Source organism: Protopterus annectens, chromosome 10.part0 (genome assembly GCF_019279795.1).
Source record: "Protopterus annectens isolate FY-2018-M chromosome 10.part0, PAN1.0, whole genome shotgun sequence".
NCBI classification, from domain to species: domain Eukaryota; kingdom Metazoa; phylum Chordata; order Ceratodontiformes; family Protopteridae; genus Protopterus; species Protopterus annectens.
In genome coordinates, this window is record NC_056744.1 from 1,012,379,367 (window position 1) to 1,012,395,718 (window position 16,352).

Genomic DNA, 16,352 nt, shown 5'->3' on the forward strand with positions numbered 1-16,352 from the left:
GGAGGGGAGTGATAGTGGCTGTTCTCCAGGCATCAGGTACAAACCCAGTGGGCGGGCTAAGTCTGAACAGTTTAGCCAAAGGCTCAGACAGTGCATACTTTGCAGTGATGAGAATGCAGCCCTACATGTTATCTGGTCCCATAGAAGTATTATTTTTGGCCTTTGACAAGAATTGTAAAACTGGTTCCATGATTATTTCAGGGAAATCTAAATGTTTAGGGATAGTGGGAGGAAGAGTGTGAGTAGGAGAGGTGTACTTAACACTAAGTTTTTTCTTCTAATACAGTGGCTGTGCCTTTCAGAACAGAATATATTGATATTATTATGGATGAGCCCAGTGAATCATTGAACATTATCCTTTAATTTCCTAACATAATTAAGGAAAGATTTGTAGATTCCTTCCGTATCTGCAGTGACCTTCAGTTCATACTATGCTTTACATTTTCTAATTGTGTTCTTAAGTTCCTTGCATGCATGTTTCACTCTGGTCTTGAGGTAGGGAATGAGGATTTCATACAACATTTCAGTATTTTCTTTGTTTTGTTGTGCAGTTTAATAACACAGCAAAGATTCAGTCCAAAATGTACTATTTTATTTAAGGTAGATGGGTATAGACTTTTCTATGCAGCTGTTTATTTACTGGTTAAAAACTGGAGATTAATGTAGCAGCCCTCTTATTTGCATTGAGAATTTGCATAAATCTTTGAAAGTTGAATTAGGTTTACCCAGGAAATATCCCTAAAGACAGTCTCATTGGCTGTTGGGGTGGTAACAGTAGGTCTGACAGAGAAGTTGGCTGTTTTGAGATGAGATGATTATCTGAAGTAGCTTAGACTCAGCTTTCTTATACTCACTTTCTTAAGGAGATAAATGTTTAATTCATTGATAAAGCATTGCTTGAATTTTTGTTGCACCACTTACATTATATATTCTGAGTTAAGTTTAGCAGTAGTATTGAGAGAAGGGTTTTTCGAAGGTAAGGTGTATGTCTGGGATTAGAGGCAGGGGCAGGGTTATAGGTAGCATGTGTTAGTGAGGTGGAGTAGGGGAGTGAAGTCTATATGGCATGAAAGTAAAATACTAACACAGTAATGGTACTGTTAGCAGAGAGACTGGAAGTAAGCTTAGGTCAGGAGAGAGAGGATTTACAGAAATGAACAAAGAGGTAGACTGGAAGTAAGGTTAGATCAGGACAGGGAAGATTTAAAGAAATGAATAATGATGCAGCCATTTTTTTTTCAGGGATTTTTTAGCCAGTTGGTTTGAATAGTGTTCCTATATAATCTTTAAAGCCAGCATAAACAGAAATGATTAATGTTCTGGACAACAGGTGTGCATTCCACATAGAATACTATTGGTATTAGATTAAGTTGAGATTTAAGATGCTGCAAAGAGAATCCATGGTTTGTGTCACTGAAACTACTCATGCAGTAGTGCAGATAATTATTAATAACAATGCCAATACTGTATTCTAATTGCATTAGATTTAATGTTTTATTTTTTGTTTCATTAGCAGCTTGTTGAAAGAATGATGAAAGGTTTGTCTCTGTTCTGTGGATGAAACCATAATGACATGAATGCTAAGAAATGTAATTGTGATCTGTTTTGTACAAATCACTTTGTCTGCTATGGTTGATTCTTTTAACCACAAATTGTGGTTTACTTCATATCTTTAAGGTTTTAATCAACAATTATAGCCATTCTTTTATTGGCTAAATCACTTTTGAGACACTGAGTGGGTGTGCCTGTAATTCATCTTTCACTTAAACAATACAGTGCAAAAGTGGTTTGGGGGTGATTACCCAATAGGTTCATAGGTAGGTACTAGGCTATTGGCCCTAGGGCCTATATAAGCCTAGCCAAAAAGGTACACTGGCTTTTGCCACCCAACAAAATTATTTTCCTGTGCCCCTGTCGAGCAGAGCCACAGAGGTGATCCCCGGGGTGAATTTCCTATAAGTTCACAATGCTTTATAAGATGTTACTACATGAAGCACCTATATGAATTATCAATCCTCATGAGTGATAAATTCCAATGGTATGTTGAATTATCATTCTGCAATGTAGTCATAGCTGAAGTCTGTCTTGTTAATTGTTTTGTAAATGACGTTCTAATCTGTGGAGTTATCATAAGAACCATCACTGTCATGTGAAACATTTTGTCCAGTGTTTTTACTACATTTTACAACACCATTAAATAATTACAAATCCTGAAGGGTTTGATTCTGACAACTATCGAGCAAGAGTGTCAGAGGAATACCCAGATATGCATTTATGGCTAGCATGTTATTTAGCTATTTGTTAAAACAGATTACAGAATCGATTACCAGAGATTAAAACCTGGTTGGAGAATGAGCATTCTCCAGCAGGATGTTAATGTATAAGTAATGCCCACTAGAAAATAAGTCCGCCACTTCATGGCAGCATATTAAGCTGCCATGGAACTCAGACTGTAAGGAAACTAAAACCACCATTATTTTACACTCGCTAAGCAGTGTTTTTGCAGTTTAATGAGTTTAAAATTAAAAGAAAGAAAGAAAAGTGTGAGTGCATTTGTGTGTGTGTGTGTGTGTGTGTGTGTGTGTGTGTGTGTGTGTGTGTGTGTGTGTGTGTGTGTGTGTGTGTGTGTGTCTAAGTATGTGTGTATGTGTATTTATGTTTCTGTTTGCAAATATGAGTCTATGCAAGCCTGTGTCCATGAAAGTGGAAGTATGTGTGCCTGTGTGTGCGAGAGAGAGACAGAGACAGAGAGAGAGAGAGAGAGTGAGAGATCAATCGACCAGTGGCAGCAGCAGCTTACATATCTCCCAACCTCCCACCTCAAGAAATCTGGATAAAGCCTAAAATAAATGGGGACAAAGGCTCAAAAACAAGAACAGAGTCTAAACACTGCTTTTAGAAAATTAGAATGTTGTTAGAATAAAAGGATTTGTTTTAGCATACATTTTTATTAACAAAGTCTGCAAGCCATTATGTATGTCAATATTTAGTGACTCCAATCCCCAGTCATTTTCCAGCAAACCACAAATTTTATGTGTACAACCCTGGCTGTGCATTATTTATGCAGTAACACACACACATCCTGTTCAGCATTATTGCCTGCTAAACCTACGAGCACAAATGCCTCCTTTCACAGTTGACAAAGGAGCATTATTCAAGTAAATAACATGCTCAAAGTCCCACTGTACAGAAATGGATACTTACAGACCCATTGCAAACCCTATTCAGTGAAACGCATTGGGAGCTCCTCAACGTAACCCCCTGTGCTAAACTGACAAATAAGAAGCCCAGCATAATCATATTAATCAGCTGATTAGTTAAGAGTGCTGTGCTAGAACCTGCCCCTGCTGTAGGTGTTGTCTGGAAGCAATAGCACAGTCCAATAAGTGTTACATGCAGTTTTTAACCATTAATTGCTGTCATTACTTTTCTTAATTTAACTTGTCTTGATGATGACATATCACTTAGCTAGAAGAAACAATCTGCAGGGTGTTTGTATGTAATTATACTCTAAAGACAGTAACTGCCAGTGTTATTTCTTGGCATACTTTATCAAAGAAGGATCACAGAAGAAAAGAAAATGTAGCCCAGACAGGGATATTCAGATGGGAAGATGCACATATCAACAAGTAAGGACACATAATTCGCTCATCTAACAAAAAGGAAAGTAGATAAAGGCAACATTTAAATACTTCCTGCATGAGGGTTGGGAGGGTGGCCTAATGGTTAAGGTGTTTGCCTTATAAACACAAGATACAGTGTTTGAATTTCACAGGGGATAACTGGCTAGGCTTAAAATAACTTGCAAGGGCAGTTAGCCAAATACTAGCCTATGAAAAGTACTTAGATGAGAGATTTTCTGCAGTGGTAGTTTTGTCACCTTGCAGCAAGAGGTTCTCCAATTTGATTTTCAGCTGGTGTGCCTTCTGTGTGTTTGAATTTGTGTGGATTTTCTCCGGGTGCTCCGGTTTCCTCCCACATTACAAAGACATGTGTCTGGAGCATTTCTCCCCTCCGCTGAAAATGGCTTTGTTCCAAGTTGGACTTTCCCAGTAAACAAATGTTAAATAAATACATTTTCTTCATTGACACACATGCACATATTCAGACCCCTACACTGAAACTGTAGGATGATAGTATTAGGAGAGACAGAGAGAGATGTGTGAGGAGATGCTTTCGGAATGACTGGGTTGTATCTGCTTAGACCTGCCAAGTTAAAAAAAAATACAGTGATTAGATTCAAAATAACCCAGAGCTGTCTGAATTCATTGCTGTATGCCAACATGAGGTTGTGCATTAAAAATCATCACAGTGACATCTGTAACTAGACAAATGAAGAAACCGACATCAACTATCAGTTTTTTTCCCTTGATTTGTTTCTTTTTATTACTTTTTGTACATTTACTGAACCTGCAGTTTAAAGCTTGCCATTTTTATGTTGGGATAAGCTTAAAACTGTTTGCACATTTGTCAGTTGTTCATGCACCATAAAACAATGAAACCTTTCTTTTAGCATCTTTAGTTACTTATTTGTGTAAATCTCTTCACCTTATAATGTTGATTAGTTTGTATATTATTTATTAATTAGGCAGAGATGGACTGACGTGTGGGAAAATGGCTTTGGAAAAGAAGAAGTTAATATAAGAAAGATAAAGCACATAACAAAGCACTGTTGTTTCATTGAAGATGATATATAACAGTGCAGACAAATTTGTCAAATGTCTACACGATGCAGTCACATGTAAATCACCTTCAATAGATAAGAAAAACAAAAGCATTGGCTTTATACTCTTATTGACTATAAACTTGGCTGGAAATAATTGGTGTATAAGTATGCAATGACCTGCTGAAAACACTTTATTAGCAAAGAAATAAACAGAGATTAAAACATTTGTTACATTTTTCTTCCACAGGGTGAGGCATCTGCTCGTTTGACAGATGGACTTTCTGAGACCTACTGGCAAAGTACCAGCTGTGAGAAACCTCACTGGATACGTCTGCACATGAAGAAAAATGTAATTATCAAGTGAGTCACTGAAGAAATTTCTTACATTTCTGTTGACATTCTGTAACTGATGTAGAGTCTGTGACTGAAACTGAGTGGGTTTTATTAGCTTATTGCATTGAATTCAGCTAGATAACATTAAAAATACTAAGACACAATTTGGATCAGCACAGTGGAATTGCATCGTGCATTTCTACATTCTGGTAGAAGCAAACCTGGTAATATTTGTTGATCTTGACTGTAATATTATGAAATAAACAAGTAATAATGTCTAAAAAGGGTAGGAATTATACAGAATTATACGACTCTCTATTAATATTTGAAAACGTGCACACTGATTGGCCAGCCGAACCAGTGTGCCCGTTGTAAATCCCACAATATACCAACGGAAAAAGGTCCAGTCGCCCGGACTTTTTCCGTTGGTATAAAACAATTAAAAAAAAGAGAGAGAGAAAATGGAGCAACAGAGACTTTCTTTTCTCCGTTGCTTCTGTTTCAAAGCATTGATGTACTGGGTATGCGTGGGAACGCAAGTCCCATACGCATGCGCAGTACATCAAAACAAAGAAGCAGTATACCATAACCGGCAGAAGAACAGCAATCCACCATTATACAAAGTCATTATTTAAGAAAACTAAGTAGTTTTTTTCTTAAATAATGTCATTGTATAATAGCAATAACTGACTCCGTGGTTGTGGTATATTGAAGATTTGCCCACGGTTACCTTTGTTTAATCACTCGGGCTTCGCCCTCGTGATTAAACCATGCCAACCGTGGGTAAATCTCCAATATACCAGACCACGTTGTCAGTTATTGCTTAAACAACATACTGGTCAGGCATGTTATGACACCTCCCCACCCTGGCAGGTCCAATATATTATTGTGCTTAACAGATGGTCTCTATGTTTTAATGCACATTTTAATTTTAAAGTATGTTTTTGTTTCTTATTGTTTTTAGACAATAAAGTATGTTTTTGTTCTTATTGTTTTTAGACAATCTGTTCTTTTTCCTTAATTATTTACTGGGCATATTTATAAATAAGGAAATAGAACAGATTGTCTTTACTGGGCATATTTGAAGCCAAGGTGGCACTGAGGTAGCATTGTTGCCTCACAGCAAGAGGTTTTCCTGTTCAATTCTCGGCTGGAGTGCCTTCTGTGTGGAGTCTGCATGTCCTCCCCACGGTCAAGTGGCCTCAAAAAGACATGCGTGAATGGGCATGCCTTCGCTGAAGGTTGGGCGTCAGGCTGGCAACTTGGCACCATAAAAAATCTACTGCCAATCATTAGCGGACCGGAGTTCCACTGTGGTAACTCCTAACCAGGAAACACCGAAAAGACAAACAACATTTACTGGGCATATTTCACATTATTGTCAGTGTTAGACAATAGTACATATGTGTATCTAACTGCACATTTGCATGACTGTGTGTATGTCTGCGCATTTTACATTTTTCTAGAATGCAACATTTAATCTGACTGGAGCTGTGGCATATTTATTTATTTCCTTGCTTAGTTTCTAATTTACTTTTGTATGTGTTTATTTGGTTGCTTGCATTTAAGTTTATCCAAAAGAACACAGATTTGGACAACACATCATATGGTGTTATTGTAAGCATTGTTTTGACATACCCAGACTGTACTTCCTTGACTGAATTGGTGATATGGTGGTTGGGTCTTGGGTTATGCATGACATTTTATATTGCATTTCATAGCAATGATTGCAAAAAGCAACATTTGGCATTTTTGTTCTTTTCTGACTTGTCTGGAGATTTGACATTCTGATTTATATTTTATAAGTGGCACACATGAGTACAATCTAGAGCTATTGTGTGCTAATAAGCAACATGCCACAATACCAGTTTGTACCTCTTATACTGGGACTGTGACATCATGGAGGATCTAGGTGGAGCTGTAACATTCTGGTCTACTTTACAAGAATGTCAAAGCAATATACGCAAAATGGGTTTTATTTACAAATTACAGTGTTGAAACTGACAGCTTATTTTTTTGTTTGCTTTTAATTTTAAATAGCTGTAGTTTGACATTTGACAGTAGAAGATCATCGGGATGTAAGACTGGGCTGAAGTGTATGAAGGAGTAAAGGTTAGGATTATGGAACTGGTCAGAAAATTTACAGGGATACTATTTCACTTTGTAAGCAGTCTGCGTTGTCTGTTTTTATTCTTAACAGGCTTTAAGCAGAGCTAGTGCAAGATGTTTGTGAGATTTTACCCATTATTTTTAAGAATTTTGGAAAGCCTTTTACTTAAACAAGATAAAGTGTGCAGCAAAAGACAGGAGTGCCTGTGGATAACTGCAGATTCAGCAATGACTCATTCATAACTGCACTGCTGTTGACCATAGAGTTAGATAGTCATAGAAGAAGCAGGATTGAATGCATCCTTCTGATGAGTGCAGTAGATGAACAATCTCACTTTTATGACTGCACTGCTATAGCCTGTGGTAAATGGTGCTATGCAACCAAAAGTGAAATCACAGCACATGCATACATGGGCTGATTTCAGCAGAACTGAATAAAGACCTACAGAGCATTGTATGTTATACAGAGTGGAGCTCAACAACTGGAGATGTTATAGTTGTTTTCTGAAGGCAGTCACTGGTGTGAAGGTAAGCATGTGTCACATAATTTCTGGGTTTATGTGACATTTTCTTTTTCCATATTTACTGTATACCACTCCATAGTTCTGACAAGCTATTCTTTGGAGCTAGAGCTTTTCAACTTATTTTTTAGCCATTACAGCCCTTAATACCTGTCTGCAAGTATTTATACCCTCTCCATTTGCTTGTGAGCTCCCTGACCATAAGAAACATTGGTGTTTCCTGTAGGAGATGGATTGCATGCTCTTGGGAGAAATATCTTTTGCCTCAGACTCGTTTGTGAAGATAACACTGCTAGAAACTGCTAGTTATTGGTGTAAAGGCAGTGCAGATGAGTGCTGGTGTACTGATTGTATCTCTGGGTGTTACAACACAGAGAAGTAGTTAATGTGTGAACAGATCTACTGTTTACTAGATGTTGCTGGGTATTAGTGCAAAGGCAACACACGAGTGTGAGAATGGTGATGCCACTGCAACATATTGCTTTGAGATAGGAATGCTTGATGTTACTACATTAACAATATTGTCGGACATTTGTGTGGATATAGCACTCCTGTAACACTGCTAGTTGTTGGCATACTGATCACATTGCTGTGTGTTGGACTGAAGAGAGAGTTACTGGGTACTGGTGTGAAGACAGCACTGCTTGGCATTTGAGGCAGACAGAATGTAACTGGATAGAAAGTTCTGCTGGGTGCTGGTACAGAGACTGCTGTATGTCAGATGCTGCTAAAAAGGCAGCATTATAAGGTGTTAGTGCATACTGATAGCTCTGCTGAGTGCTTATACAGGGACGGTACTAACTGGTGCTAATGAGGTAAAAGTGATGTTGTGGTGTTTGTTCAGCTACAGCAGTGCCTAGTATTGGTGTGATGACAGTACTCCTGAAGTGTCAGTGTGGAAGGAGCAATTCTAGGTGTTGCTACAGTGGTGTTACTTTGTGTTAGTGTGCTGACAGAATTTATGGGTGGCAGTGGGCTAACAGCATATTTGGAGTGTTAATATAAAGTCAGCAATTCTGAAAGTTCCTACACTGACTACATCTCAGTGTGCTGGTGCTGAAACTGGGTTACTGTAGAGACTACAATTCTCAGTTTTGCTACAGTAGAAATACCTCTCTGATTGTTGCTCTGGTACTACTAGGTTTTATGTAATGTGACTGAATTACTGGGATGTTAATACAGAGTAATCAGTTCTGCATGTTGGTGCAGTGAAAAATACTTCTAATTGTTAGTATTATAACAGTATTGCTTGGTGATGGGTGTGGTGGAAACACTGTTATGCTGTTGGAGCAGAAACTGTACTTCTAGGTTATCAAACAGAATTCCTAGATGTATGCATGGAGAAGCAATATGCTGGGATGTTGGTGCACAGAAAGAGTACCGCTGTGTATCACTATATGGACATCAGTGGTGGGGGGACTGTTCAGAGACAATACTGCTGCTGTGTTAGCAAAGTTACACCAAGGCTGGGATGTTGGTGACCTGAAAGTACTGCTGCAGACTGGTAAAGTGAAGGTGCTACTTGAGTGCTGGTGAAGAGGTATAACTCTGGGATATTAATACAGAGACAGCTCTGCTGATGTAGTGATGCAAATACATAACTATGGAATGTAGATGCAGAAACAATACTGATGTGCTTTGGTGCAGAGATATAACTCTGCAATGTTAATGCAGAGACAGTATTCCTAATTCTACCCCTTCCCCCCTCAACTTTATACCTGTACAATAGTTTATTAATCACCCTTTTCTTAACAGCACCAGCAAAAGATACACAGACACACACATGCTCATGCATGCACGCATGTGAGTGCATATGTATACACACACACACACACACACACACACACACACACACACACACACACACACACACACACACACACACACACACACACACACACACACACACACACACACACACACACACACACACACACACACACACACTCACTGTCACACAATTCACACATTACACCCATTCTCCAACTCAAGTCACTTGGGGCACAGATGGAAGCCTTGTTGCTGTGCAATTTACACTTAGTTCTAGATATCTAGAGGTGTGATTCTATTATACCGCTTTTTGTATGTAACCACCAGAATGAATATCATATTTCACATCTGTCTATTTCCATTATGTTTGGCGAGTAGCCTTTTCCTCTTCTGTTCCTGTTTACTTAGTGCTGGATAGGGCTGCAATGGATGAGGAAACCGGAGAACAACTTTTTTATGGGTAACCATTTGAAATGTCAGGACCCACTAGAACAAATCCCACAGAGACTGAATACAGAAAAGACTGGAGTTCTACATACCAAGTCCGAGATGCCTTTTCTTGGAATATTCCCTTTTGTCTGAGATATGGCAATCTTGAAGTTGGTATATATAAGTTTGGGGGTGTGGGGTGCTTTCCCCCACTTAGGGGTTCTGGAGGGCCTGCCCCCATAAACAAGAAGTTTTAATGAGAAAAGTGATTTGCAAGGCTTGCTTTTTTTCAGGTTTTAAGTATTTTTTTTCAGCCTTTCAACACTGAGCATTTCGAGTACTGACATTTCAATAGGGAACCTTTTTTGTGAATCGCAAACAACAAAAAGAATAAGACAACAGCCAAAAAACAACGCCAGTTCCACAGAAGAATTTAATCCAGCTTAGCACCTCGGCATAATAGCCTTCAATGAGTACCTTAACCTTTTTTGTGAACTCTCTCTTTAGTCTTTGTGAATGAGAGACACCAGATATGGCAGTAACAAATCAGGAGGGAGTACATTACTCAATGTTTCAACGTTTCTATACAGGCTCAATAGCTGTAATGATCATGTAGAGATTTACAAACGTCAAGAGTCCTTTCCCCATAAAACTTATCTAGGCTAATTTTAAATACTTGGACATTCTCTGAATGTCTTACAGTAGTTGAAATCTTATTCCATGCCTTTGAATCCCTCACCTGGAAAATATTTTATTATTAGTGTTATGTCTAGCTATTAATAAAAGATTTATAATTTCTTGTTCCCAGTTATGGTCCATCAAATTCATATCTAGCATTGTTTTTAATATTTTATCTCTAAATACTTTGTAAGCCTATAGTAGATCACCCCTAGACATCCTATAATGAACTGAATATAAATCCATTTCCAATAACCTTTACTTATATGGTTTATTTTTAACTCTCATAATTAATTTTGTATATTTTTGTAGCTTCTCTAATCTTTCATTTCCAATTCTGTACTCACAAACGCAATATTCAACACAAGCTTTACTACTGATTTGTAAAATCAAGATGTTTTCACTCCTTGTCAATATTGTTCTTATAGTAAGAAAACAGTTTGTACTTATTTCCTTTATACATTGATGAAATTTAAATGTATAATCCACCATCCCGCCTAGAGCTCATTTGCCCATAAAATCAAACTGCTATTGATGGCATATGGATATTGTTTATTGTTTTCACCCACATGTAGTGATATACAATTCTTTTTATTAAAATGAATGTTATTTCCTTCAGATCAAACTTGCAGTTTATCCAAATGTCCAGATAAATAAATTAAATAATACCGGACCTACCACTGAGCCTTGTGGCACTCCCCTGTATATACTAATGTTTTAGACCCATATGTTGCTGACATAAGTCTGTCAACCTACTAATGGCATTTTTAGCCTGTTTGGAACAAACCAATTTACTTTCCATACCTTTATCATAGGAAGTTACTAGGCTAATGGCCCTAGGGCCCTTACAAGCCTGACCAAGTTTTAACCTTATTTCCATGATCAGCACCTATTGACTCTGTCCAAGAGAGATACAGGTGGAACCACCGGGGTGAATTTATGGTTACCCATCCAATCGTCTAGATTGCATTTGAAGAGGGCCAATGAGGTGTTCTGTATGACATGAAGTGGGAGTCTGTTCCAAAGGTGTAGTAATCTCTGGGAGACAAATCTGTCCCTCCAGCAGGTTCTATTAATGTCACATACCAGGTTAAGGTCTTTAGAGCGAGTAACCTGTGTACCATTTGACTTGTGGATATGCAGCATCTCCAATAAAGCAGGGTCAGAGACTGCCTTACATGCAATGCAGAGATTGCCTCTGATTATCTGTATGAAACAGAATAAAGTTACAGGGATTTCAGATGATCCACATAGGACAGATGCTGAAGACCTTGAATTTTCTTTGTGAGGAACCTTTGTGGTCTCTCCAATTGTTGCAGGTGCTTGTAAATGTACATACCAAATGGGGTGTTGTACTCAGTTATTAGCTTGATGAGGGAAGAGGACAGGGAGGTTATAACTTCTTTTTTTCTGGAGGCAATGCCCTTACTTATGAGATGTGCAATATAGCATGCCCTTCTTACCACTGCGTAGATGTGGTGATCAAACGTAGGGCTGTTGTCATCCTGTGTGCCCAGGTGTCTCACCACTGAGTGTGTACTTAAGGTGTTGCTATTGATGTGGTAGTCAGCATGAACATTGCTCTTATGAAGGGAATGATAATACATTTTTTGCATTGAGTTTAAGGCCATGACTTTGACACCAATCATTTGTTTTTGTAAGACCCTCTTGCAGGATGTTGACATTGTTTGGAGATTGTATGACCGCTCCCAGTTTCCAGTCATCAGCAAACTTTGTCAGCCACAGACCTTTAGTTTTTGCTTGTACTTCAGAGAAATAGATTCCAAACAGTAGAGGTCCCAGAACTGATCCTTATGGAATACCACTGGTTACAGGTCTGCTGTTGGAGGTGGGTTCCCCAGTTTTGACTATATGGGTTCTACCAGTGAGCCAGTTTGTTTTTTATTTTACATTTGTTTACCGGGAAAGTCTGACTGGAATGAGGTCCATTTACAGTGGAGGCCCGGGGAGAAAAGCTCCACATCAAACAATATGCACAGTTGTAAATGTACAATCAAAAAAGATGTATCATACAATAGTTTGTCCCAAGCAAGCTTAATTTACACCTAGTAGACTCTGTTAGCAGTTACAGTTAGTGACTCGTCTAACATTATAAGGGTTGATACCTAGCTGGGTGAGCTTGTCAAAGATGCCTGAGTCGAACATAGTGTCAAAAGCTTTGGCTAAGTCTAGGTAGGCTGTATGCATAGATTTCCCCTCATCCAGGACCTTAGTGACTGTCGAAGAAGTCCACCAGATAAAACAGGCAGGATCTCCCTTTGACAAATCCAAATTGAGTAGGGTCAAGTGTTTGGAGATTACCTATATCTTTCTTGATAAGGTACGTGATGATTCGCTCCATGGCCTTGCAGATAAGGCTAGTTAGGCTAATAAGTCTATAGTTTCTGGGATCAGTGGAAGCACCACCTTTGTGCAAGGGGATAACAGTGGCCTTTTTTCCATTCAGCTAGGATGAAGCCGATGCTTATACTATGACTGAAAAGAGTACCCAATGGTGTTGCTGATTCCTGTTTGAGCCATGTAGGATGCAGCCTGGGATGTAATCAGGTCCCATAGATGCTGCCTTTTTGACCTTAGAGAAGGCGTTCATGACCTGTAGAGGACAGGTGGTGAGGTGGTCATGGGGTACATGTGCCATGGACAGGGGAGTAAAGTTTTCACAGAACCGATCGGCTAACAGGTTAGCTTTGTCCACAGGCTCAGTATATGTGGTATCATTAGCTATCAGTTTGGCACAAATCTGGGCCTTTCCTTTTAGGTTACAGATGTAACTAAAGAATGCCTTATGCTTGTCCTTAGCTGAGGAAGCTAATTTGGATTCATAGTTTGCTTTGGAGGATTTCACAAGAAATCTTATTTGCTTGTTTAAGCTAACGAGGGAGTGTTTCCAGTTTAGGGCTCACTCCCTCTTACTCTTAGACAGCAATTTCTTCCTCTTATTGTAACACCTGTTAATAGCAGCTGTCCATCAGGCAGGTTTGCTTTTCCTTGAGAACCTTGCTTTGGTCCTATCAGGCACAGCTGAGTCAATGCAATTATACAGGTGTTTGTGCAAAGCATTCGTGTAGAACTCGGCATAGCTGCCAGTTTCACCTGAGGGGGGAGGTGCAGTGAAGCTATTTATACCATCCTGTAAGAGGTTGTAACCTGCTTTGGAGACGTTTTTTAGTTTAGTTGCTGCTGGGGGAGTCAAGTGTGATAGTTACTTCAAATGATACTGATTTATGGTCAGCTCTCGCCAGGGAAGTCCTCACAGTGGGGGTGCTACAGTGGTCCCCATATTGGTAAGCATCAGATCCAGGATGTTGTCACTCCTTGTGGGGGTGTCAACCAGCTGGTCCAAAGCACTGGAGTTAACGAAGGTGAGGAACCTTTGGGCAAGTGAGTTTGAGCACGAGTAATTTACCCAGTCAATGGATGGGTAGTTAAAAGTCATTCAAAACCATGGTGTTCGGTCATATCTTGATAGACTCAAGTTGATCCAAATAGGCAGAGTGGGTGTCTACCTCTCAACCTCTTAGAGCAAGAAATCTGGACAAATCCATAAATAAAAGTGGGACAAAGGCCCAAAAATAGGGACAATTTTTAAATATTGCTATTACAGACTTAGAAAGTTGATAGAATAACAGTTTTTGCGTTAGTATGAATTTTATGAAGGGTATGAAGTCTGAAACGCAACTATCATTATTTTTTAACTTCAGTCTTTAATGATTTGCCACTAAGTTGTCAGAAAACCACAACTTTATGAAAAACGGGCCAAAAATATGTGGCAAAAATCTGGACATTCTGAGAAAATATGTACAGTTGAGAGGTCATGGAAGGTGCTCTGTAGCTGGCAATGAATTGAATAAGTGTCCTACCAACAGTTAATTGCACCTGAAGTATCTCCAGGAATCATACTGTTTAACCAGTCTGGAGGTGTATTTATCTTTAATGATATTGATACACTGCCTCCTTTAGTTTTCATACCTTCAGTTTGTGGTCTAAACATGTGGAAGGAGGTGTAACCCAGTATGGCTGGGGTGCTCTCCACAGCCTAAAACCCGGTCTCCATGACTGCACAAATGTCTGCATTTTGCATCTTCCAAGGTGAGAACTTCTTCCAGTGAGTGCAGTTTCATGTTAAGACTCCTAGCATTTAGCAGCATAACCCTGAGGTTGTTTTCAGATTGAGTTGTAATGTTGGGAATTTTCTTCTCAAGACATTGCCTAAAAAGGCACTATAGGGGTGGCAAGAGCCTTAGCCAGTAGCCGAAATTCCAGGGGTGACAGATGAAGACCATCTCTGGCAAAGCATTGAGGTTTGTCAGTCATGTCATCCCAGGCTGACAGATACTGGATATCCTTAGAATGACACCAGAAACTAAGCCAATTATTGAAGTCAATCATTTTCTGTTTGTATTGAGGCAGCATCATCCTAGGTGAAGGTAAAATGTTGCTTAAGGCTAGTGACAGACCTGCCTGAGACACATAGTCCAAGAGCTCAGTTAACCCTCTCTTCATATAGTCCAGAGAGGTATGTCTCAAGTTGTTCACACCAACATGGACTAAGACAGAGTCATAATAGTACCCGTTGTTGAGAGATTTGAGTGCACGTGTGATATTGTGGATCCTGGCACCTGACAGGCAGCTGACTGTGACCTTTTCCTCATCCAGCCTGGTGAGAGGGACATCTATGTGTTTCACGATGGACTCACCTATGACTAATATGGTTTTGTGTTTTGTCTTAAGGGCTTGACAGGTGAGACACTGGTGAGAGTAGAGCAGGGCCACAAAAAACCTCTGGAGGACCACAAGCAAAGTGCTAAGGGAAAATGTAACAAGCTATAGGTTTGCACCTATAACCACCAACAGTAACCACTGCTGCAGCAGTGCACAATGGTATGCTACACACAAACAAGCACAAACACGGGGCTTAAATAAAACAAGAAATAACCCTTTTAACTCAAACTAGCTAATTAGGATACCCTGTCTGAGATCTAGTCTAATCACCCTCAATTAGATGGGAACCAGACAGTACTGTCCTCCCATAAAGGTGCAGAAAGTGCTTTCTCCAACAAAGATGGCTTGAATTTGATGCTCAGAAGTTATAAAACAGACCCAGAAACAGCAAACCTAGAAATGGGCTATGCTACAACTGAACTAGTACAGTATATACAGTAAAATGTAGCAAAAAACAGTTCACACAATTCAAACAGACAGTAGAATGCAAATGGGCACTCATATTTAGTTGGAAGCAACGGATGCCTTAAATCTTTCAGCATCCCAGTGAAGAGCTGGTTTTAGTGCTCAAGTGATACCAAACAGTCTAGATTCACCAAGTCTGAATCTAGCCTATGCTATAAAATGCAGTACTAGAAATTCAAACTGTATAAAATCACAGTCACAACAGCAAAAACAGTTTAAATAAAGCAGCAATTCAGTAGAAAACTATGCGCAAATGACTATGTAGGCTTTAAAATACTTATTTTTAACTGGTTTTAGTGTTCAAATGATACCAAACAGTCTAGATTCAGCAAGCCTGAATCTCACCTATGCTATAAAATGCAGAAGTACTAGAAATTCAAAGTGAAGAAAATCACAGTCACAGTGGTAAAAAACAGTTTAAATAAAGCGGCAATTCAGTAGAATACTCTCATAAGAGTGTAGACCACAAACCTTCTTAGTGTGAAATAACTGGTTTAGAACCCAAAAGCTTAAACCAGAACCAAGTCACTTAGAATAACAGGCACAATAAGCCTTCACCAGCAATTCCCAGCTTAGAAGGGTGTAGGTCACAATCTCCTGCCACAAAAGTCTAGACCACAAATCTTCCTAATATAAAA

The 16,352-nt window shown here is 39.1% G+C and overlaps 1 protein-coding gene across 3 annotated transcripts in view; it reads left to right on the forward strand.

Moving 5' to 3' along the window:
* LOC122813455 (E3 ubiquitin-protein ligase HECTD3-like) overlaps positions 1-16,352 on the forward strand; it is a 770,789-nt gene that overhangs the window by 196,891 nt on the left and 557,546 nt on the right. For all 3 annotated transcript variants that reach the window (XM_044085771.1, XM_044085770.1, XM_044085772.1), the window contains one exon: positions 4,914-5,026. In XM_044085771.1, the coding sequence (XP_043941706.1) occupies positions 4,914-5,026 (113 nt within the window). The remainder of the gene's footprint in view (positions 1-4,913; positions 5,027-16,352) is intronic.